The sequence below is a fragment of the Marmota marmota genome, unplaced genomic scaffold, assembly GCF_001458135.2.
Source record: "Marmota marmota marmota unplaced genomic scaffold, marMar, whole genome shotgun sequence".
NCBI lineage: Eukaryota > Metazoa > Chordata > Mammalia > Rodentia > Sciuridae > Marmota > Marmota marmota.
In genome coordinates, this window is record NW_025999873.1 from 941,479 (window position 1) to 966,892 (window position 25,414).

The window sequence follows — 25,414 nt, forward strand, 5'->3', positions numbered from 1 at the left end:
GGTCACACAAAGAACAACCATGGGAAGGTTATAGAAAGAAAAATCAATTTTAAAATTGGAGAAAGCTGTTTAAACATTAACTGAGGTACATTATTAAGAGTGTACTTAAGAAAAAATGAACTTAAACATTAGAATTTGGATCAAAACTGAAAGATACACCCAAATACAAATACTACATATGGTGTAGTCAAAGAAAGAGAGTAAACAGATCTAACAGATATTTTAAACTGTAAACCCCTAGGGTCTTTGTTTATATCAACCTTGGTGCCCTTCAACAAATGAATGGATAAAAAAATGTGATATAAATATATATATATATATATATATATATATATATATATATATATACACACACACACACACATACATTGGAATATTACTCAGCTATAAAAATGAATGACTTTATGATTTTTTTCTTGTAAGTAGATGGATCTGGAGACTACTATGCTAAGTGAAATAAGCCAATCCTCCCAAACCAAAGGTCAAATGTTCTCTCTGATATGCAGATACTAACACACAACAGGGTAGGGAGAGGGGAAGAATAGAAGTTTAGTAGATTAGACAAATGGGGAATGAAGGGAAGGGAGGGGAGATAGAAATAGGAAAGAGAGTGGAATGAATCTGACTTAACTTTCCTAAGTTCATATATGAATACACCACTAGTGAAACTCTGTATAATGTTCAATTATAAGAATGGAATCCTAATTAGAATAAGTTATACTCCATGTATTTATAATATGTCAAATAACACTCTACTGTCGTGTATATCTAAAGAGAACAAATAAAAAAAAGATAAAAAAGAAATGCAGTTTGTCTACGGACATACTGGGATGTCTGATTTTTAATTCTTGGATGAAATAGGATGGAATATATAATGTGCTCTCTAAGGTCGGAATGTTCCCCTAATGATCTCCGAGGTCTCTTTACTAATGGCTTTCAACTCTCCTAAATAGTTTGAGAAGCCTCACTTGGTTATTGAAAAAGCTACAGAAAACTTTTTCCAGGAAGCTTTCTGAACATGTAAGATGTTGATCTGACATTTCGGCATCAACATTTGAGAGTAAAATTGGTCTGTCATTTTTTAGTGGGCTTTAATAATTTTTGGAATCAGTGTTAGGCTAGTTTGGCTTGAAAAATAAGTTGGGCTTTCATTATTGTTGTTTGCAGTACTGACAATGGAACTCAGGGCCTCACATATGCCAGGCAAGAATTTTACCATTAAGCTACATTCTCAGCATTTTTTAAAAAAAAATTTATTTTGAGAACTGGGGGTGTGGCTCAGTGGTAGAGCGCTTGCCTAGCATGTGTGAGGCACTGGGTTTGATTCTCAGCACTACATATAAATAAATTTTAAAAAAAAGGTCCATTGACAACTAAAAAATATATATATTTTTAAAAATTTATTTTGAGACAGGGTCTCACTAAGTTGCCCAGGCTAACCTCAAACTTGTGATCCTCCTGCCTTAGCCTCCCAAGCAGCTGGGATTACAGGCAAGTGTCACCATGCCCAACCATTTGTTGTATTTTTTTAAGTTATGTGTGTTTGTGTGTGTTTGCATTAGTGTGTGTGAGTTTGTGTGTGTTTATATGAAATCAGTCTTTAAAATAGTAAAACTTTTATATAGAAACACCAGGCAATTTCCCTCACATCCAAAAGCCACATACAACCTTCAGTGATTCAACTTTTTTGAAAACTGAATAAATTAAAATACACCTTTGGAAAGGTAGTCTAGAACATGTTTTATGAAGAGTACAAAATCATAAGCGTACTAATCTTCAACATCTATTACAAATGAATAACGATATTTTTCAGTTATTTTCCCATGTTAGACCGTTTAACAATTCAGGGAGAGCTGTATGATAAGAGTGAGTCCATGGAACACTTAGGTCTCTTATCTGAATGCACAAAACCTTTTTGCACCACAGAATCTACACCACCCTGCCTGGATCCCAAGGATTTCACACACACATGGTAACAAGGGGATTACCGAGCAGATTGAGCAAACCATCACACTCACTTCCTGTGACCTTTCTGTTTCTCTTCTCTCTCCACGTGGATACTCCCCTGAGGGCAAGGACACTCCCTAAATCAGTTCCTGGCACAGGGTGAGTGATTAATAAAAATCTGATGAGGGAAGAGAGGAATACATCACCAATGTGCTTTTGTATGGCCAAGATGAATGGCTTCCTAGTCCCTCCTGCCCAGGTCCCTCCTACCTGTATTGGTCCTCAGGCGACTCTCAGCTAGCTCAGAGATGGCTCCTGCTGTGGAAGTCTTTTTCAGTCGAACTACCCCTGATGAGGTGGTACTTCCAGGTTTGTTGAGCATATCCTCGCTACTGGCCCTCTTGAGCTACAAGAGAGGTTGGAGGGAAAAGAGACAGGATGAAGACATGTTCTCAGTAAGGAGTGCGCAAAACAACAAGGTATCTGAGTGGAACGTGTGCCTAGTGGCTTAGATACAATACTCTGAGTAGCACCAGTGTGTGAAGTGAAAAAAATGTCAAGTTAGGCAAACCTGTGCCTGTCATTCGCAGGTCAGGTCAGAGTATGATCTTCTATAAGATCTTCTATAATCATTTCAAAGAAAAGAGTAAGATGACGGTGTATAGTACCCGTCGTGTCACATTTCAAAATCAGTTGTCTTCCCTTATGTGCAGAGAATACATTCCAAGTCCACTGCTAGTTCTTAAATTTCCAGCCCTTTATATACTATGTTTCATTCCTGCAGTAGATCTTAGCCACCTTGACATACAAACTTTTTTCTTTCCTTATGAAGTCGAGAATTTTAACCTCTTCACTTGAAGCACTACACAGTGTATCTGAATTGCCAGCATCGCTACACTTGCATTTTGGGGCCATTATTAAGTAAAATAATGGTTACAGGTTACATGAACCCAAGCAAAGAGATATCATGACAGTTGATCTGATAACCGAGATGGGGTGAGGAGTATACACAGCATGGATGTTGAACACATGGATGATTTACCTCCCAGGCAGTATGGTGCAAGGTTTCATCACCCAAAATTGCACACGATTCAAAAGTTATGAATCGAATATTTCTGGAAATTTTCACTTCATATTTTTGGACCATCGCTAACCGAAACTGTGGAAAGTGAAATGTGTAGATAAGAGGGGGACTGAATGACTGGGAAAAAAATCTGGTAGAAAAACAAACAATGGCACTGGCGAAAAAAGAACTGTGAGCAGCACAAAAGGCAGGATAGGGCGGTGCACAGAACATTTCTAAAATAGCTTAATGTACATCAGGAGGAAATGATTGGAGAATCTACCAAGTGCATGACACCAGGCACTCTGTAGAGCATCTCATAAAAGAGGTGTTCAGCCACAGTGCTGAGGCCTCAAAGGTGGCTCCATTCTGCTTCACTGGCTTTGGAGCTATTTATGGAGGGTTAGAACTTCACACATTTGCACAATTAAAAAAAAAAAAAAAGCATTTTCCACTTTCGTATCATTTATTTATTTTTATTTTTATTTTTGCAAACTTTCGTATCATTTAAATTTCAAGGTATAACCATATGCCCCCAAAACAGTTTAAAAGAGAAAAAATACCAATACCAAGTATTAATGTGTTCAGCAGCAACTATCATGTCTTGCTGGTGGGAAGGCAAATTGGTAAAATTGCAGTATCTACTACAGCTAAGTACTTTCACCTTATGCTTCAGCAGCCCTACTCCTAGCTCTGTGTCCAAGAAGACTACTTTAAAAGAATGTTCATAGCACCTTTATTTGTAATAGTCCCAGTCAAAGCAATCCAAATATCCTTCGACAGAAAAGACATTAAATAGTGGTATATTTCACAATGGAAACACAGCAATAGAAAAAAAATAAAGTTTGATATTAATCAATGGATCAATCTCATAGGTATTCTAAGTGAAAAGAACCAGAAGCAAAAGATCACATACTGCCTGATTCCATGTATGTGAAGTCTAAGAATGTCAAAGCCAATTGATGGCAACAGAGGTCAGAACAGAGGTTGTGTCTGGGGAACTTACATATGGGAAGGAACCTTCTGGGTGCTGGAACATCCACATATACATTGGGTGGTGGTTATCTGAGTATGAACTTGTATAAATATCCAGTGAACTGAATAGCTAAGATCATGATGTATGCACTTTGCACTTACTGTAGTATGCTGTGCTTCATTAAAAAAGAAAAAAGGTGGGGCTGGGATTGTGGCTCAGCGGTAGAGAGCTCGCCTAGCACGTGCAAGGCTCCGGGTTTGATCCTCAGCACCACATAAAAATAAATAAAATAAAGATATTTAGTCCAACTACAACTAAAAAAATAAATATTAAAAAAAAAGAAAGAAAAAGGGGACTGGGGTTGTGGCTCAGTGGTAGAGTGTTTGTCTAGCATGTGCGAGGGACTGGGTTCGATTCTCAGTACCACATATAAATAAGTAAATAATATAAAGGTCCATGAACAACTAATAAAAATATTTAAAGAAAAAGAAAAAGAGATTGGGAATCTAGTTCAGTGGTAGAATACTTGAGCAGGATGCACAAGACCCTGAATTTCATTCTCAGCACTGCAAAGAGAGAGAGAGAGAGAGAGAGAAAGAGAAGAGTAAATTGGGGTGGAGGTGGTTGCAATTTGAGGCAAAGTACTGGTCCCATTCCTACAAATATTAATGTACTTTTGTTTTAATTTTTTAAAAAAATTTTATTGTGGCAAAATGAGCCTAACATAAAATTTACTATTTTAATCATTTTAGGTGAACAATTCAGTGACATTAAATATAGTCATAATGTTCTATAGCCATCACCATCTGCAGTCATCTCAAACTGAAACTCTATTCATTAAAAAAAGAAAAATATACTTTTTTTTTTTTTTGTATCAATGATTGAACTCAGGGGCACTCGACCACTGAGTCACATCCCAGCCCTTTTTTGCATTTTATTTAGAGACAGGGTCTCACTGAGTTGCTTAGTGCCTTGCTGTTGCTGAGACTGGATTTGAACTCGTGATCCTCCTACCTCAGCTTCCCAAGCCACTGGATGGTGCACTAACCCACCCAGACCACATACTGCTTTTTAAAAAGAGGACCTTGCCAGTAATCCTAGCAACTTGAGAGGCTAAGGCAGGAGGATTGCAAGTTCAACACTAGCCTCAACAACTTATTAAGACTCTGTCTCAAAATAAAAAATAAAAAGGTCTGGGGATGTAGCTTAGTGATAAAGTACCCCTGGGTTCAATCCCTTGTACCACCAGAAAAAAAAAGGGGGGGGGGTTGGGGCACATTATTTAAAGTCTTAATATTAGCCAAACAACCATGATCAAGATTTTAGAACAAATTAATAATTAAAAAAATAAATAATATTAAAAGAATGACTTCCATTTAGTAGATGATTAATTTTTTTCAGACAACAGCATAATCCCTGATTTAGAAACTGGATAAATATGGCACCTGAGGTTGTCACAGAAGTTGCACTATTGCCCTTTTTTAGGGACTCCAGAATTGTCTTCCCACTTCCCATCTCAGAGTAAAAGGTGTTTCTTTGCTCAAGTTTTCCAACCTCTCAAACCATCCATCAGATTGTCAGTATATGTGTTCAATATTAAATGGCCACAGTCTGTAATGTCAGCAGCCTTTTCCCGATAGGAAAATATAAATGAATTTATTATTCACTCTGCCAAGAATCATGACCAAGTGCATCCCTGGTTCCCAAAGGAAATCAATTGTGATCTCAGACTTTAAAAATTCTCAAGGGGACACCTCAAATGAAAAGTGGAAATCATTGTAGTTAAGGGAATTCTCAAAGCAATAATGCAAGGGGTATGCACTTAGTTCTACTTTCCTCTAATTGGCCGACATTGTTGAAATCAGTTAAGTCTGACTTGAAGTACAGAATTATCAAACCCTTTAGCAAAAGGCCCAGAGGGCAAGTGCTCAACCTTCAAATCAGAACAGGGCTTCCACAAACCAGAGCACTTCCATTGGGGTAGAAATAAAACCACTTCAGCCTCCACCCCAACCACACCCTGGGACACTCTATCCCTTCTTCTATATGGGGTTGGGTCCTGAAGATGTGGGGTCCTGATGAGATGCCAGGCAGAGGCAACAGAAAACAGGAGTTGGCAATCTGTGGGAAGACTTGCTTTGTAAGATGGCCTGGCCCAACAATAAAGGAAGTGAGAGTGATCATAAGAATTGCAATAGGGGTTATAGGAATAACAGTGACCAGGAGGAACGCTCAGACGGTTGAAGCACCAGACTCAGGACGGGAGGGTTTCAAGTGCACAGTTAGTGGTGGGAGAGCTGAGACCCCCTGCATTAAACTCTAAGATATAGCATTTTGTTTGGGGCAAGGCAGGAAGGGAGTGGGGAATGCAATAGGGGACCCAGGATATGGAATCTCTATATGCCAGCTTCCCAGCAAGCACATGTGAAGGAGGCAGCTAAGGGTTAGTAAGGGCTGTGCAACCAGGCTGTAGAGACAGGCTGTTAGTGACAGATACTACCCTGCTCTTTCCTACCTATGTAACTGGAGGAACTGTTTTATAGTCCCCCAATTCTAAAATAGGGAAAATAATAATCCTAGTTCTAGGATCGTGCCCTTAATTAAGCACTAAATTAAGAACAAAACAAGTATCGGTGGATATTATTATTAATACATCCCAAATACTGCAGTAACTGGTTAAATATAACCTCTGCTTCAAACATATTGAAGCTCCATAACCCACTTGAATCAAAGTGTGAAATATGATATATCAAGAATTATGTAATGTTTTGAACAGCCAACAATAAAAAATTAAAAAAAAAAAAAAACATATTGAAGCTCTCCTCTTTCTGCTCAAGCCATCTCCCCCACACCGAACAAGGTCTTTGGAATATGCAGGCTAGCTACACCCCCAGCCAGCAGAGCTTTTAAAGAGAGTACTTTATTTCCCCTGCATCTTCCATGAGGACTTCCACGTGAGAAAGATTGATTGCATAGACGCTTTCCTGTGTGTGTAGACGCTTTGCACACAGACTACAAAGTGATCCTACCTGTCTTCAGAAAAAAAACAGCTGAAGCTATCTATTCTATCACTACTCTTTTTTGGATGCAACATCAAATAGGAAAAGCCCCTCGTCTCAGTTACTGATTTGTGACCTATCTCTATTTATGGCTGCATTTTTTTGGCTCTAATTCCCGGTCACACAACAGCATCAACACCACCCAAGGTTTCTGGTTTGTTATAGAAGATCCCTACAAAGGTTATGTGCTTTGGCGTTGCTTTGATATGTTGAAAAGGTATTTTTCCTAATGGTTTCGCTGATACTTAAGCTGCTGAGCACCTGCATATGAAAGCTCGAAAAAGGAAAAAGTTTAAATACCTCACAGATTAAAGAAACTAAGAAAGTCCTCTGAATTTCACAAAGATGAGGGGAAAACCCAGGGCCTTGCATGTGCTAAGCGAGCACTCTACCGCTGAGCCACAACCTCAGCCCAGAGAACCAAAATCATTAGCCATAGTGTAATCTGGTCTTCAGAAAGAGATAACATGTTATGATTGCACAGTGGTCCTCAAATGTGAGCAGGCATCAGAATTCTGGGGAGGGTTTGTTGAAATGCAATTGCTGACTTCACCTCTCTTTAAACCCAACATCAACCATCATGTTTCTGATTTACTAGGTCGAGGGTAGGGCCCAAGAATTTGTTTTCTACCAACTTCCCAGGAAATGCTGATCTGCTGGTCTAGGGACCACATTTTGAGAACCAAAGTTTTTTTTTTTCCCCCTTCATATTTATTTTTTAGTTGTAGTTGGACACAATACCTTTATTTTATTTATTTATTTTTATGTGGTGCTGAGGATGGAACCCAGGGCCTTGTATGTGCTAAGCAAGCACTCTACCGCTGAGCCACAACCCCAGCCCAGAGAACCAAAGTTTTAGTGCAGCACGGCAAATATGAGACATAATTTTATGTTGTGTGGTGGCCACATTAAGAAGTAAACTGATGCCAGGGGTAGTGGTGCACACCTGTAATTCCAGCAGTTTGGAAGGCTGGGATAGGAGAATCACAAGTTCAAAACCAGTCTCAGCAACTTAGCAAGGCATTTAGCAACTCAGCTAGACTTTATCTCTATTACAATACAGAAAAAGGGCTGGGGATGTGGCTCAGTGGTTAAGCACCCTTGGGTTTAGTCCCCCGTGCCAAAAAAAAAAAAGAAGAAGTAGTAAACTGAAGCATTAGTAGCAAGGCACTACGTAACTCACCGAGACCTTGTCTCTAAATAAAATACAAAAAGGGCTGGGGATGTGGCTCAGTGGTTGAGTGCCCATGAGTTCAATCCCTGGTTAAGGGGAAAAAAAAAAAGAAGTAAACTGAAACAGATAAAAGAATTTTAATAATATATTTTCTTTACACAAATTTAAGCAAAATATTATCAACATGCAATCAAAGTAAAATAGAGTCCTGTGTCAGTGATAGGATATATTCTAAAAATGAGTTGTTAGGGAATTTTGTCATTGTGAGAACATCATAGTGTGTGTTTCTATAAACCCAGGTGGTGTAGCCTATTATACACCCAGGCTATATATATATATATAGTAGCCTATTACTCCTAGGGCAGAGTTAGCTCAAAATGACCGAGCTGGGTACAGACTTCATGGATCAGCAAAGCCTTTATTCAGCATCGAAGTTGTGCATCAGGTGGGTGCACTTTCTGGTCAGAAAATGGCCATGGTTACAGAAGAAATCTGGGTTAATATAGGTTATGTTGGGGAGACTTAACCCTTGAAGACTTTAACAGCTTGTGGGCAAAAGGTTGCAAGCATCTGGATCTTGTTTTTACTGGGCATGGTTTGTACTAGGCAGTGTTTTTACTCTGCAGGAGGAGGGTTCAAAGTTCAGAGTCCAATGCCCATCCTGACCTCCAGAGGTCTTCATATTGTCACGGAGGCAAGACTGATGGGCAGTTTGCTATCACTGGGAAAGGATTTGATTAGGGAAAGGATCCCACTTCACAGGGACTGCCACCTTCAAAGTTTCTGCCTTTCTTTCCCTTCTCCCAGGCCCTACTGTTTCTGGGGCTTTATTAATTTCATATCCTTCACTATGCTGAGCAAAACAACATGAGATTAAATCAAGCACAAGAGAAGAAGATGCAATCAAGAGGCATGGTAATCATGAGGCTGCTGCTAGTTCACATAGCAGTTTTATGGCAAATTTTTTCTTTATAAATAGAAGTACCCTCCAAAATAATGATGAAAAGTACAGTACAGTAAGTATATAAGCCAGTAACATAGTTTCTAATATCAGTATCCATTTTTACGTACTGTACATAATTGTACATGCTATTCTTTTATGCAACTGGCATCACAGTCACACAAATATATTAACACAAACACATGAATAATTCATTGTGCTATGACATCACTAAGCCATAGGAATTCTTCAGCTCCATTGTAATCTGATGGCATCACCAGTATATGTGTGTGTCATTGACTGAAATGTTGTTATATGGTACATGGATGAATATTAGTGAGACATTCTTCATTTTTTGGTATTAACTCTTTAAATCTGGTGTGTATTTTTACATATAGAGCACATCCCAATTTTCACTAGCCACATTTCAAGGGCTCCAATTTGCCCCAGGTGGTTAATGGCTACCATATTTACAGCATTTTGTAAGAATGATTACAGAAGACTGGGTCCCCAAGCCTCATACACCACAACTACACTATAAAACGGCTTTCCTAACCACAGCTGAATTCTCTGGGAGGACTGAGGCTGCTCCAACACCAAGCCCTGATTCCTAGGCCCCAGCAGGCTGCACAAGGTCAACGCTGAACCCACACCTGGCCAAAAACAAAACCAATAACCAAAAAGAAACTCAACAGGTCTTTGCTTCTTGTTTGACTTTTTTATTGTTGTTTTAAATAAGTAGGAATGAGCAAAAAAGTGGCCAAAGCTTCTAAGAGATGTAGGAGTCACAGCATGCTGGCCACCATACTTCATCCCCATGTGAGAGGAAGCTGGGTGTCAGTGGGCATCATAGAAATAAAGGGGCAGAGTTAATTAGAGACATGCAACAGAGAGAGTGGCCTACGCTTGGTCCAGCCTTAAACCCTTGTCCCCACAGTGACGTGGAAACCTTAGGCCCTCCAGATCCACAGGTTCATATCCTCAGATAAAGCCAACCTCCAATCAAAAATATTCTTAGTCTGGGGATAAAGCTCAGTTGGTAGAGGGCTTGCCTCGCATGCATAAGACCCTGGGTTCAATCCGCAGCACCACACACACACAAAAAAAATCTTAAAAAAAAATATGCATCTATACTGAACATGCACAGACTTTTCCTTGTCATTATTCTCTAAACAGTATAGTATAACATCCATTTTCATAACATTTATATTGTATTAGGTATTATAAATAATCTAGAGATGAGTTAGAGTTTATAGGAGAATATAAATAGGTTATATGCAAATTCTACACCATTACATACTAGGGCACTTGATTATTCATGGATCTTGTTGTCTGTGGGGAGTTCTGGAACAAATCCTCTAGGAGTAGCAAGGATGACTAGATTTCTCTCAGTTGGAGCAAGCTCAAGCCACTGTTTCATAGTATGCAACCCAGTGATCCCTGGTACATAGACCTGGGTCTTCTAAATGGCCAGGATGGGGTGAATCAGAGTACTGTTGAATCAGAGTACTCCAGGTGCTTGAGTATAGTGAGAATGATATACACCACCATTCCCCATCCTGCTGATCTCGTTGTCCATGCTTTGTTCTGCCACTGCTCCCACAGCTCAGCCAGTATTGAAGTTGAGTATTTTTGGTGGACTTCTTTCACTTTTCCTATTTTGATCCGTTAAAACCATATGTATCCATTTACTGTAAAGCAAATGGAATAAGTATGATGTCCACCATGGAGTCCAGGCAGTGGTACATGAGTGTTTGCTGTATGATTCCACATCTCTATCTGCTTGTAAGTTTTTGCAGTAAACTTTTAGGGGAAGGAAATCTACTTATTTTCTGATCTCATCATTTCCTCGTTTTCTCTTCTCCGGATTTTTAGTTTTCGTCATCTACCCACCAATGTAAGGGGAAAGGAGATTGTCAGAGCAAAACGGGATAAAGGAGTAGGCATGGTCTAATTCCTTCTGCTACTCCTTCCCTCAAGCCCTGTCATTCTCTAGAATCAGAACATGAGATCCCAGGAATATGGAGAATAGAAATCCTCTAACATGAACTGTGCTTTCCTCTGACATTTTCCCTGTGGAACAAGTTTCCAAAACACGAACCTCCTGATGTCAGAAGTGGCCAACATCTCGCTATCCTGATGAAACACTCCTGCATATCAGGACTTATTTTTTTTTTCATGATTCTTATAAAAAATATTTCAATATATTCCAGAAGTAGTTCTAATGATCTATTATTGATAGAATATATGCATTCATTTAAAAAAATAAAATGTGATATTAGGTGAAAGATAATAAAAACAAAATAAATGGAAATGAAGTTGAGTCTGTGATAATAGAATAATAAAATTATGTTACAAACACTTTAAGTAAATTTACTCCTCATGGCAACTAAGGTATTACCTTCCTCTCAAAGTCAAGAAAGCAGGAACTTAGGATGGTTCCATGGTTTCTCTGAGATCTCACAGCTGGAATGTGGGAGAACCAAGTTTCCACATCAGGCTGCTCTGACCAACACCAAACTACTCTATTCCACCAAGCTTCTGCTCCCAGAAGAACAGGGGGACATGGGTATTCATCAAATACTCTGAGCCCACCAGGTAGCTAGTAACTTTTCTTTTTTTTTTAATGTTATTTATTTATTTAGTTAATTAGTTTTAGGTGGACACTATATCTGTATTTTTTATTTTTATTGGTGCTAAAGATTGAACCCAGTGCTTCATGCATGGTGGGCTCTACCACTGAGCCACAACCCCAGCCCCAGCCACTAGGTGTTCTTAGCACTAGGGTCAGAGAGCTGCAAACAAAAAATTAGCAGATAATTCCTGCCATCCTGGGGTTCAGTCAGAGGGAGACAAACATTAAATAAGCAAATGTGTGCAATGGTATAAGAGCCGAGAGGGAAAATAAGGCAGGATAAGGAGGGTGGATGGAAGCTAAGGGGCACTTTGAATACAGTGGTCAGGGATGACACCTCTGATAATGCACCTTCCTGGTAGAGGCAATCATCAACACAAACATGCTGCTGCAAGAGTGTGGTGGCATGTCCAAGGGACAGTTGTCATAGTCACTAGGAAATTGTGGTCAAAGCTATCGAAGAAAATGTCAGTGTTTGAGAAGAAATAGGGTCAGGTCTTTGGGGGCACATCAGTGACCATGGCAAGGTCATGGCAAGGTGAATGGAGAGAGACTTAGAGAGTTTTAAGCAGAGAAGTGACAGGTCATGACATGACTTTTGTGCTAAAAGGACCACTCTGACTTCTGCTGAGAACAGAAGATAGAGCATAGAGAGGAAAGCAGAGTTTAGGGAAGCCAGGACAAGAAAAGGTAGATGGATGGCAGGTCACAGTTGGTGTAAAGAGGTTGTAGCTGACATATAATTTTAAGGCAGAAGTAATGGCATTTCATTGATGCATCTTGGGACACTAGAGAAGATCATGTGTGTGAGCAATCAAAAGGATGGTGTTGCTATTAACTCAAAAGGGAAGATTTGAAGGAGATTTGAGGGATGGGGGAGATGGAGTAAAAGGAATCAAGATTCAATTTTGAGCCCAGCATGGTGGCATATGCCTATAATCCCAGTGGCTCCAGAGGCTGAGACAGCAGGATCATGCGTTCAAAGCCAGCCTCAGCAAAAGTGAGGTACTAAGCAACTCGGTGAGACCCTGTCACTAAATAAAATACAAAATAGGACTGGAGATGTGGCTCAGTGGTCGAGTGCCCCTGAGTTCAATCCCTGGTAACCCCCCCTCAAAAAAAAAAAAAAAGATGTAATTTTGGACATGTTATCCCAAAGGCAACATTTAGATTTCCAAGAGGCAACATCACAGAGGCTATAGTAGGGGTCCTGGCTGGAGATGGAAATTTGGATGTCATCCACATACAGTGTTAAAAGCCATAATAACAGACACTGTCACCTAGAAAAATAGTTCTCCATAGGGATAATGCAATCCTGGGAATATGTTGGAAATGTGAGGTACATTTTTGCATGTCACCATGATGGACATGCTACTGATAATGGGTGACAGGGTGGGAAATCTAGATGTCCTACAATGCATGTGACAAGTTGGCAAAATTTATTTCCCTACCACCCATGCAATTTTCACAGATTCTGTGACATCCACATAGGTGGAACACCTTTTTCTTATCATTCAGTCCTAACACCTACCTTCATTTTATACATAAAGGCAAGGTACTTGTTGCGCAATCCTTAAGACATGCTGAGCTTTCTTTTTTTTTTTTTTCCTTTTTGTAGCACTTGGGGTTGAACCTAGGGGTGCTCTGCCACTGAGTTACATTCCCAGCCCTTGTTACTTATTTTTAGGTTGAGACAGGGTCTCACTAAGTTGCTGAGGCTGGTCTTGAACTTGAGATCCTCCCGCCTCAGCCTCTGAGTCATTGGGATTACAGGAGTGTGCCACCACACCCAGTGACACAATGAACTTTCTAAGAATACAATCATCATAATAAAACAAAAGAAGACCGCACTATGTTTGGCTCAGAATTTCACCAAGAGCATTCACTGTTTCAAAACAATCATCTGTCATTGTCACAAGCCTGAGTCAGACTACATCGTCACTTTCACATTCGTGAGCTCTCAGGAGCAGCTTGGGTCCTTTGCACAGTCATGCTCAGGCATTTGCAGATGGAAGTACAAGTCATTTAATACTTTTCCTTTTATACTAGAGTCTGGATACTATATTGATTTTGCAAACGTCTGCTTGCAGGTAGGTGAAACTGTCTATGAATTTCATCTCAGAACACCCAAGGAGGTGTCAGGTGTGGCATGTGGAGAATCTCTGATATAGAGAATGAATGTAGCTGAAAAATAGGTGAGTGCAAAGTCTATACCTTGGACCCATCTAATATTAGAGATGAATGGAGATGAAGAGGAAGCAGAAAAATTAGAGAAGAATGTATCACTGGAGGGAGGACATAATAAACAGTGTTGATAGGCCAAGAGATAGAGAGATAAAGAGACAAGAGAGGAGGATAGAGAATGACTGGATTGTCAGGGTTGGGAAGACTATGAGTGATCTTGAACCTCATCCAGGGACATGATGGGGCAAAATTGCCTAGAGTCCACATAATTCAAGGCAGAAGACCCTAATTTTTGTGTTAAACATCTCCTAGATTTCCTTTCTCATCCCCATACCACCCTTGCTCTGGGGTGCTCCGTACTCTGGGGCTCTTCCTTACAAGCGTATTTCCTGGTCCTGAAAGCCCACTGGTTTGCCAACTGCCCTCTTCAGTCCTCCCAACCTGGACATCAAGAATCACCACAGCCCCGACCTGGGCATCTTAGTCTATACCTTGCTGAGATGGGACTCAAAAGCCAAGGAGGTTGAAGATTTAGAACTCCTCATGCCAGAAGAAGCTGTAGGAAGGGGCCGTGCACGTTCGGGGCCATGGCTCCCCGCTTTGACGACAGGATTCCAGGGCTTGGCTGCGCTCCTCATGTTTGTCCTAGGGCAGGGGATTGTCTTTCTGTAGAAGAACAGAAAAGGAAAACATGTATCTCCATAACTTAAACCTGCCAAGTGACATGGTCAAGCTTTACCCATCTCAACTGCTGTCACAGAGAATGAGTGCTTGAAAGTTGGCCAGAATCAGAAAACTCTATTCCTAAGATGACACCTTTGTATTAGGATAATTTTTACAACTCTAAAACAGACTTTACCAAATTATTGAAACGTGTAATATTTAATGATACTCTGACATTACTTTTTGGCAAATTAATAGCTTATTATCCATCAGAGACACCTAACACAGTAATGTACCAGGTACACACACACACACACACACACATCAGGGCAGCATGAATCAAACCAGGAAACAGCCAGCAGATTTGCAGCTGTAGGGCTGGCAGAGGAATAACCAACCTAATTTTTAAATAGACATAAATGAATTACTTGAAAGTTAGATTTCATGGAAGCACATGGATAAAAATGGCTATCATTTAAAAATTAATAAAGCATATTTTAATTGGTCAGATCTGACATTACGAGGCAGAGTTGCTGCTCTGAATTTTTTTTTAATTTTTTAAATTCTTTTTAAATTTTTTTTATTATTAGTTGTTCAAAACATTACAAAGCTCTTGACATGTCATATTTCATACATTTGATTCAAGCGGATTATGAACTCCCATTTTTACCCCGTATACATATTGCAGAATCACATTGGTTACACATCCACTTTTTTTACATACTGCCATACTAGTGTATGTTGTATTCTGCTGCCTTTCCTATCCTCTACTATCCCCCCTCCTGACTGAATTATTTTATGAAATAAAAATTGTTCAGGGGCTGGAGTTGTGGCTCAGTAGTAAGAGCACTTGCCTAGCATGTGTGAGGCCCTGGGCTCGATTCTCAGCACCATGTATAAATAAATGAATCAAATAAAGGTCCATCAACATCTAAAAAAAAATATTTAAAAAGATTGTTCAAAGTAGAAGGATGCAGCTAAAGTTCTTAGGGGACATCCACATGCAGAGAGACTGGGAGGTGGCCTGGGTCTCTCCACTGGCAATCATTTTAAAAAATCATCCTAGTCTGTTATTCCTGAGCCAGAAGTAGCTGGCACACCCCTTTCCCTGATCCTCTGTTTCTTCTGTCAGCAATGTAACAGGACTGGATTAAATGCCCTTGAGGATCTTCTTTAGCCCCAACCTTACCTTTCCCCATCCCTGTAGACTCTGATGGCCAAGAGTGTGACACAGGGCACCCAAACCAAAGTGCTGCATTCTTTGAAAAAACATCACAAATGCACTTTAGGGCTGGGGTTGTGGCTCAGTGGTAGAGCCTTTGCCTAGCATGCATGAGGCATTGGGTTCGATTCTCAGCACCACATACAAATAAATGAATAAAATAAAGGTCCATCAATGTCTAAAAACAACAACAAAAAATGCACTCTAAAAAACACTCACATATGGGGCTGGGGTTGTGGCTCAGCTGTTGAGCGCTTGCCTAGCCCGTGTGAGGCCCTGGGTTCGATTCTCAGCACCTCATATGAATGGATAAATAAAATAAAGGTATTGTTTCCAACTACAATTAAAAAATAAATATTTAAAAAATATATTTACATAGAGCTGGGAGCTGGGCACTGTGGTACATGCCTACTATAATCTCAGCAGCTCAAGAGGCTGAGGCAGGAGATCACAAGTTCAAAGCTAGCCTCAAAAACTTATCAAGGATCTAAACAACTCAGCATGACCCTGTCACTAAATAAAGTATTAAAAAGGGCTGGGAATGTGGCTCGGTAGTTAAGGGCCCTTCTTCCAAGGGGAAAAAAAGAAAAAAAATACTCATAGGCTGGGGATAGAGCTCAGTGGTAGAGCACTTGTCTCGCTGGGCAAGGCCACCTTATGTTCCTGTCTCCTTTCTTGGCTGGAAGAGAACATTTCAACTGACAATACCTCTCTCCTCCAGAGTCATTATTTCTTCCTATTTAAACAAAGGGATTAGCTGGGGACATGGGTCCAATTGTCAGCCTGTGAATGCCAACACTGGTGAAAATGTTCTTTTTAAAAAAATTGGTTCTTTTTAGTTTTACATGACAGTAGAATACATTTTGACATAATTACACAAGCCTAGAATATATTTTGTTCTAATAGTAAAGACTTTGTAATTTGTTTTCCATAATGTTTCTGAGAAAAACTACACGTGATTTCAGTGATATGATGAGCTCAGAACCTTATTAACCTCAGCCTGGTTCCAGGTATCATGATTTAAAAAAAAAAATAAAAGTCTGTATAAGAAAAGCAGCCTACTGCTCCTGTATTTTACTGATGTTCAGCAATGATTATTTTTCTTTCTCAACCCACAATTTTTATTGCTGGTTTCCACAGCAACAGCAAAAGAATGTCTAGGTTAAGACCTGTTCAGTAACTAATTTCATTAGGACTCCCTCCCAAGATAAAATGAACTAACAGAGCCTTAATGATTCATGAAGAAAATTAGTAACGACTACAGATCCCAACAGCAACACATCAGTCTGACTTGGGGAGATGGTTTAAATAAAATATCTGCTTAATCAATCAACACCACCTTTTATGATTAGAACTACTTACAAATGACTATGACTTTAGGAACGCATAAGGCGATTTTGCAAGGCATCTAAGTGTTCCAAAATCTGCCCAGGTAACCCCTGAAACTCTCCCCTAAGAGCTTAAAAAATATGAAGATTAAAAACAGCAATGGGGTGCTGAGGATGTGGCTCAAGTGGTAGCGCGCTCGCCTGGCATGCATGAATCACTGGATTCAATTCTCAGCACCACATAAAAATAAAAAATAAAGATGTTGTGTCCACTTAAAACTAAAAAATAAATATTAAAAAAAAACAGCAATGGGCTGGGGTTGGGGTTGTGGCTCAGCAGTACAGCGCTCGCCTTGCACATGCAAGATCCTGGGTTTGATCTTCAGCACCACATGAAAATAAATAAGTGAAATAAAGGTATTGTGTCCAACTACAACTAAAAAAAAAAAAAAACAGCAAGAAAAGGGACAGGACATTATCTTTGCAGTCTTTCCCCCAACATTTCAGGAATCCAAGTACAAAACAAGGAAGGAAGGAAAAGGAAGAGAGGGAAGGAAGAAAGGAGAGGAGGGAGGCAGACAGGTCATGTCAAAATTTGAAGATCTTAACTCCTCTCTTAATCTCTGGCATCAGATCTCATGATCTCCTGGATGGTGCATCCAAAAATGCTCAATCATTTTTCAAAGTCTGACAAGTTGCTTGCTCTGAGGTAAAGCTCTGCAGGTTACTTCATTGGTCATATCCCTTCTTTCTTTACCATCCCCTTGAATTCAGCTCTTATTCCCAAATGAATGTCCCCAATGAACTCTTGTTCATCTGGACCCCTCCTATTTCCCAAACTGTTTTCTGAGTATCCTTCATTCCATTCTGCCAGCATTTTTTTTTTCTTGAATTCAGCCTTGTGTTCATACATCAGCTAGATTCTTTCCTTCCAATCCCATTTTGTTTCATAATTGATAATGTGAGATAATGAATCATCAATGTCCTACTCACTGTAGCCAGGAAGAAATGCTCACAAGAAGAGAAAATGCCCAGGATGTGATGCCTGGAAGTGGCCTCATGACACCTACTATGGAGAGGTGATAGACTATGCAGGTTGGTGCAGACAAGAGGATGGGAATTGGTGTGTGAGGAAGAGACCTGCTCCCTGTGCTCCATCAGACTGAATGGAAGTCTTGCTTCCTGCTTCCCAGGCTCCATGTCTAAGGATCTTATTAAACATCACCTGTTGTCCACCCCAGCCCCGACTAGTATCCTTGTGATGCCACTGAGATATTCTGGAGACTTCTCTCTTTCCTCTGATGTACCCACCCCCAGTCCTGGGGTTTTCTGGAACACAGAGCTATGACCTCTGAGCTGTCTGCCTGCACAGCATGGACCATGTTAACCCAGCTCTCTGTCCACCTGCAGCAATGCCTTCGGCCCCAAAGGAACAGCTATACCTCTTAGCCCTCCCCTAATTGACTCCAGGTTTCCATCCAATCCACTTTCCATTGTTCCTACTACTCTCTTCTCAGATCCCACCCTTAGGCCTGGCTCTGCGGCACAGGGAACCAGTTGATCACATAAATGCTGCAGTGACAGACGAGCCAAGATTCAAAGCTAGTTTACATTGGCTCCAAAACCTGTGTGCTTAAACACCAGGATGGGTATGGCCTCTCTAGATAATCCCTGTTCACATGGCAAGGCATGAGGGCTTGTGGATCAAAGGCACCTGGAACAGATGCAGCTTCAGCTTGATTGTGTGAGCTTGGGCATGCTTTTTGAGCGCTGTGAGTCTCAATATCTTCACCCAGAAAGAAGGAGTTGAATAGTGACTTCACAAAACCCTGAAACCTATAGGAGAAGGTAGGAATCAAATGCCAGGCACATAGAAGACTCTTAGCATATATGAGCTGCTTTCTAGACAAAATTGTTGATTGTTTTAAATGGAGGGCTTCTCTGCTTTATTAACTCAACAACACACTGTGACAGATCAATTAAATATTGAGGGAAGGAGGCAGACAGACATTCAATGTGAGGAAAATGCTCTTCTTACAGAGCAATCTATTTTCATTTGGAAACGTGAACGGGAGAAAGCAGAGAGGGCAATAAGCACTGAGGGAAGACGCCTTACAGTCATTAGAACTACTGCTAACAAATCTCAGCTGCTGCAAGATAAACACAGGTGGGAATGCTGGCTAAGTAATATTTTCTAATGGGTACAAATTAATAACATGAAATGAATAGATGGTCCCTAGGCAAGTACAAAACAGTGGGGGCAAAAAGTGTTTCTTAAAAGCCTCATAGACATCACAAAAAATCAAATCATCCAAGGGAATACTGTTAAATCTGGAAACCATTCCCCAAAGAGAGTACAAAATGGAGAGAAAGGGGCAGAGAGAGGGTATTCCCAGGGATATTTTCTTTGAATTTGTCAAACATTTTATTTTCTTTTTTTTTTTTAATTTTTTTTAGAGAGAGAGAGAGAGAGAGAATTTTAACATTTACCTTTTAATTTTCGGCAGACACAACATCTTTGTTTGTATGTGGTGCTGAGGATCGAACCCAGGCCGCACGCATGGCAGGCGAGCGCGCTACCGCTTGAGCCACATCCCCAGCCCAAACATTTTATTTTCTTATCAAACTTCTTTCCTATCCAGAATAGCGTAAGACTAACATTTAAGCTATAACTCATAAATTGTACAGTATAATGTAGAAAAGAAAGAGGGGAGGGAGGAAAGGAAGGGACAGGGGACAGCTATTTTAGGAATACAATGAGGTGCTTGGGCACAGGGGAGGTCAGAGCCCATGCATATGTCTCCTGCTCCCTGAAAACATGTTATTTTGCTACCAAATCTCCGCCTTCACAGCCTGTGTTGGGGGATTATCTTGGGGCTCTTGGTTTTATTTCCCTTTTAAGGCAAAGAAAACTGGAAGGTGATTGGGAAACCATTCTGGATAATCAGAAAATAATGACAAGTCTGTGAGAGTGGGAGAAGGCATTCAGGTCTCAGGTTCAAGTACAATAAGCATTAGGAAGTGGAAAGCTAAAGCATTCAAGTCTGAGAACTAACAAAATAAGAATGTGCACATAGCTCAATTACCATGGGACTCGGCAGGAAATAGAATATTAGTGAACAGCAAGTTGAAAATATCTAACTAGAGCTTGTTAGAGCATGTGTTGAGTTTGCTACTGACCACTTGGAAGGTAGTGGTTCTAAGTCTGGCAGGGGACATATGGCAAAGTGTGAAGGCATTTATGGTGGTAATACCTTGGGTGTTACTGGGTAGAAGCCAGAGAGGCAATTGGAAATATAAAACCAAAGAAGCAGTCGTATGATAAGTAAATATGTGGCCTAAATGAAGTTGAAAAACTGTTGTAGGGCAAGAAGGAGAGTCCTGGGACTCTGAGTTACAGAGGGACGGACACACAATGCACCTGGAGAGTTTCCCATCTAACATGGAAACCTTGTTACACCAAATCTGGTTAGGGAAGAGCCAAAGAAATCCCAGGCTTAAGCCGGTGACCACAGGAAATTTTTTAAAGATGATTATTTCCTGTGATCTTGGGGGTTGAAAAAAATTTTTCCCAATAGCCCTAAATTACTTCCTGGTAAATAAGGAAAAGGACAGATTTCCTTATGGTCTCAGAAGAAAAACTGCAAACGAAAACACACTGGTCCCCTCTGCAGATATCACTGGAAGGGAAAGAGAATCAAAAAGGGACCAAACAAAAATTAAATGAGAAAGGACATTTGTATGTTACAGATCACACTACCTCAAACCTGAAAATAAACACTGAGAGGGGAATAAGGACTCACAGAAACTATGGCACAAGGCCACAGGCAGAAACCCACAAAGGATAGGGTGTAATCTGGAATAAGAAACAGAAGCAGAGGTGGTTCACAAATATGATACACAAGCCATAAACAGAGGCTGTAATCTGGCAGCTATATTGAGACCAAGCACTCAGAAACACTGGTCTGTGATGTCCTTAGGTCTCTAAAGCTGAACCAAGAGGTCAGTATCCCAAAGAGCTGAATGACCACTAATGAGTAGTTATTTCCTTACCTATCATGTGGCTTCACATCAAAGACTTAAAAGTGAATGAGCCAAGGCAGTAGAAAAAGGAGACAGAAATAAAATCTTCCAAGAGCCCTTTCTTTGGGGACAGTTTAAAAGGATCTACTGCAGGCCAGACGTTCTTCGCCGAGAGTCGCGGCGGTTTCCTGCTTCAACAGTGCTTGGACTGAACCCGGCGCTCGACCCCCACCCCGGCCGCCGCTCAGAGCCACCAGCCCTTCGCCACCTCTTCACAGCGCCCTCGGACCGCCCCAGGCCTCTGCTGCCGCTCCAGCGCCGCGCCTCTCCTCAGCCGCCCGCCATGGCTACCACGTCCCCCTCGCAGGTGCGCCAGAACTACCACCAGGACTCGGAGGCCGCCATCAACCGCCAGATCAACCTGGAGCTCTACGCCTCCTGTGTCTACCTGTCCATGTCTTACTACTTTGACCGTGATGATGTGGCTTTGAAGAACTTTGCCAAATATTTTCTTCACCAATCTCATGAGGAGAGGGAACATGCTGAGAAATTGATGAAGCTGCAGAACCAACCAGGTGGCCGAATCTTCCTTCAGGATATCAAGAAACCAGACCGTGATGACTGGGAGAGTGGGCTCAAAGCAATGGAATGTGCTTTGCACTTGGAGAAAAGTGTGAACCAGTCACTTCTGGAACTGCACAAACTGGCCACTGACAAAAATGACCCCCACTTGTGTGACTTCATTGAGACTCATTACCTGAATGAGCAGGTGAAATCCATCAAAGAATTGGGTGACCATGTAACCAACTTGGGCAAGATGGGAGCCCCAGAATCGGGCATGGCAGAGTATCTCTTTGACAAGCACACCCTGGGAGACAGTGATAACAAGAGCTAACCTCAGCCTGACTTTCCCATAGCCGTGCAAGTGACTTCCCTGGTCACCAAGGCAGTGCATGCATATTGGGGTTACCTTTACCTTTTCTATAAGTTGTACCAAAACATCCACTTATGTTCTTTAATTTGTACCATTCCTTCAAATAAAGAAATTTGGTACACCCCCCCAAAAAAAAAATAAAAATAAAAGGATCTACTGCAGAAGAAGAAAGAATAATATCTAAACTGTAAGAAAACCCAGAGACTTTCCTATTTATTTCGATGGAAGCATCCTGTGCCCTATTTATTCAGTCCCAGTTCTGGGCACCTGAGGATTGCCGAGAGGAAACTGCTGACAAGGGCGTGGGCAGAGTTTTGGAGAAGCAATGGGGAAGCTTGCAAAACTCTAAGACTGGGATCCTTATCATCCCTAGCTCTGCAAGGGAGTAGGTAGAGGAAGCAGTTGGAAGCTAGAAGGAACTGGCCCAGGATTCAGAGTTTGGGCCTTTAGTACAAAAACACAACCAACTATGGAGACTCAGGGAAGGCAGCAGAAGAAAAAAAAATTTTTCAATGGAGTCAAAATTCTATTCTCCCTCCAGTGGGCCAGCCAAAGCAAGGCATAGAGCATAGATGCAGTGTCTTTAGCAGAGCACAGAGATGGTAGGGGAGCCAACAGAGGACGCCCAGGATACCAGCTCAGCACTCAACTTCCAAAGTGACCTTAAGTCTCTCCACTCTAGAAAACCTCCCCAACCCAAGTCCAGGAGGGTCTCCTTGACTGTCCATTTACCTGTGTGCCAGCTGGCCTGTAAGCCCTCCTGGGGGCAGCCTCATGGCCAGACTTAGTGGAAGGATCCAGAACAGACTCTCAATAACTAGACTTACCCCCAACCTTCCCATTGCTATCACCAACATAGCTTTTCTCTTACTTTCCTAGATTCCAAACTTTAGAGTCATTTTGGACTCTGCCCTTGGGTTACCATTCTCAAATTCCCCTCCCACATCGGCCAATCCAACTCCTTGAAGCACTTTGGGTGGGAGCCCTCTATGTCCCAGCATAGGCTTGCACTGAAGTTCTGCCTGGAGCTCATTCTTTATGTATTCCTGACAGAATTCTGAAGTTTGGGCTGGGATTGGTCACTGTCTGCTCAAAACCCTTCACTTCTTTCTTATTTTTAAGTAATATTTATCCACACGAAAGAAGCAGGCACAATGTTCAGTATTTTCTTATATCAGTCATCTCTCATGTTCCTGACTATCCTGTCAGGAAGCTGTTGTCATCGATCTTAAAGATCAGCAACAGGGGCTGGGGATGTGGCTCAAGCGGTAGCACGCCTGGCATGCGCGGGACGCTGCGTTCAATCCTCAGCACCACAGACAAATAAAGATGTTGTGTCCACCGAAAACTAAAAAAAATAAATATTAAAAAATTCTCTCTCTCTCTCTCTCTCTCTTAAAAAAAAAAAAAAAAAAAGATCAGCAACAACAAATTGCCCAGAAGTTTGTTCAATTCCCAGTATAGGCCCAGGTAGCACCACTTCCAAGCTGTGGACCCAACTGGGTCATTTAGAAACAAAAGGAATTTATTGCTCACAGTTCTGGAAGCTGAGAAGTCCAAGATCAAGACACCAGCAAAATTCAGTGTCTGAGGGCTCATTCTGTGCTTCAAACTTATCCAATTTTATACATGAAATATGTATTTTTTTATCCATCAATGATATTTCAATGAAGCTGTAAATTTTTTCTTTCATTTACGATGATGCAATTAAAATGTTAAACTTTAGCTTTAAAAACTATTATTTTCTTAAAAAATACCACAAGGTAGGAAGGGGTGTTATTCAGAGGTAGAGTGTGTACTTAGCATGTGTGAAGCCCTGGGTTCAAACCCCAGCACAAAAACAAACAACAAAATCTCTACAAATCATTATGCCCAATGGCCTATCACCACTGCACTTGGGACAGAAAGCCAAACTCTTTGTCATGGCCCTCAAGGTCCTGGGACATGCCCACCTCTCGACCTTGGTTTGGACCACTCTTTCCTGATCACTCTTCTTCAGTTACAAAAGTTGTTTCCAGTTTATTGAATAGGCCTTGCTGGTTCCCACCAAAGGGCTTTGTGCTTTGATCTTTTCTCAAAATCATTTCCTCTAAGATACTTTTTCTTCCCACTTTGTAGAGTAGCTCTCTCATCCAATGTGACAGATCACCTTGATTGTGGTCTTATTTCTTCTGAGCTTTTATCACCAAATGAAGACTTTCACCATAACTGATTTATCTGCCATTAATTATCTGCCTCCCTCCACCATGGAATGTGGGTGCTATATTTGGATTTGAAGTGTCCCCCAAAAGGTCCATGAACTGAAGGCTTGGTCCCCAGTCTGTGGTGCTATCAGGAGATGGTGAAACCTTTAAGACTCTGGTAGAGCCTAGTGGGAGGAAGTTAGGTCATTGGCAAGGGGATACTGGGACCTCAGGTCCTTCCTCTCTCTTTGCTTCCCAGCTGCCATGAAGAAGATTCTTCTACTATGTGCTCCCATCATGATGTACTGTGCCACCATAGATCCCCTAAACAACCATTAACTAAAATCTCTAAAACCTTGAGCCAAAGTAAGTCTTCTCCCTTCTTAAATTGATTGTCTCAGGTATTTTGTTACAGTAATAGAAGTTAATATAGTTGTTGATAGAAGGGCTTTGCCTCCCTGGCACACAGCAGGTGCTTCCCAAAATATCAATGAATACTAGATTCCACCTTTCATGGAGGACATGCATATGGAGACCTTCTTGCTCCTGCCTCACCCAACCAGAAAGCTTTTATAGGTCTCAACACAGGACCCTGCCAATACAATAGGAGGCACTCACCTAAGCAGGTGCTAAATGAATTGGTGAATACAAAATAGAGTAGAAAGCAATGATAATCCTTTTTCTGTAAGACTTATGAATGTCTCTAACCATTGCAAAAAAAGGGGGTCCCGAAATTGCTTTCAGAATGAGAACCCCATTGATATAGAGCCTTCTAGGATTATTACCTTAAAAATAACATTCATGTTGATGTATAAGCATTCATATTATAAAAGTTAATCCCATTAACTTATAGTCATGCTTGAGAAATAGTCCCTAAAATTATTCAGTACCAAATCTCTAAAGTCATTTCCTGCTCCATCTAATTTCCTGAATTTATTCCTGAAGGATGGCAGGATAATTTTTTGGTATACATCCTAGTTTCATAGTCAAAGAAAATAATACATTTTTATGGCTTATGGCTTAACTAGATGTCTTAATAGAAACATCATGAATGAATTTGTTGGTAGATGTTTTATAAAGTGG

At 40.8% G+C, this 25,414-nt stretch overlaps 2 protein-coding genes across 11 annotated transcripts in view; one reads left to right on the forward strand and one right to left on the reverse strand.

Annotated features, from left to right (window-relative positions):
* Specc1 (sperm antigen with calponin homology and coiled-coil domains 1) overlaps positions 1-25,414 on the reverse strand; it is a 273,402-nt gene that overhangs the window by 196,809 nt on the left and 51,179 nt on the right. For 8 of the 10 annotated variants that reach the window (XM_048786146.1, XM_048786138.1, XM_048786152.1 and 5 more), the window contains 2 exons: positions 14,470-14,644; positions 2,218-2,353 (listed from right to left, as the gene is read on the reverse strand). In XM_048786146.1, coding sequence (XP_048642103.1) covers positions 2,218-2,353; positions 14,470-14,616 — 283 coding nt within the window. In that variant the 5' untranslated portion in view covers positions 14,617-14,644. The remainder of the gene's footprint in view (positions 1-2,217; positions 2,354-14,469; positions 14,645-25,414) is intronic. The other 2 variants (XM_048786182.1, XM_048786178.1) reach the window with 1 other exon arrangement.
* LOC107160177 (ferritin heavy chain-like) lies at positions 21,352-22,268 on the forward strand. Its single transcript, XM_048786202.1, has one exon. The coding sequence runs from the start codon at positions 21,558-21,560 to the stop codon at positions 22,107-22,109; it is 552 nt and encodes a 183-aa protein (XP_048642159.1). The 5' UTR covers positions 21,352-21,557; the 3' UTR covers positions 22,110-22,268.

Excerpts from the sequence above, each read along its gene's own strand:
- LOC107160177 (XM_048786202.1), top strand. The coding sequence starts at position 21,558 with ATGGCTACCACGTCCCCCTCGCAGGTGCGCCAGAACTACCACCAGGAC.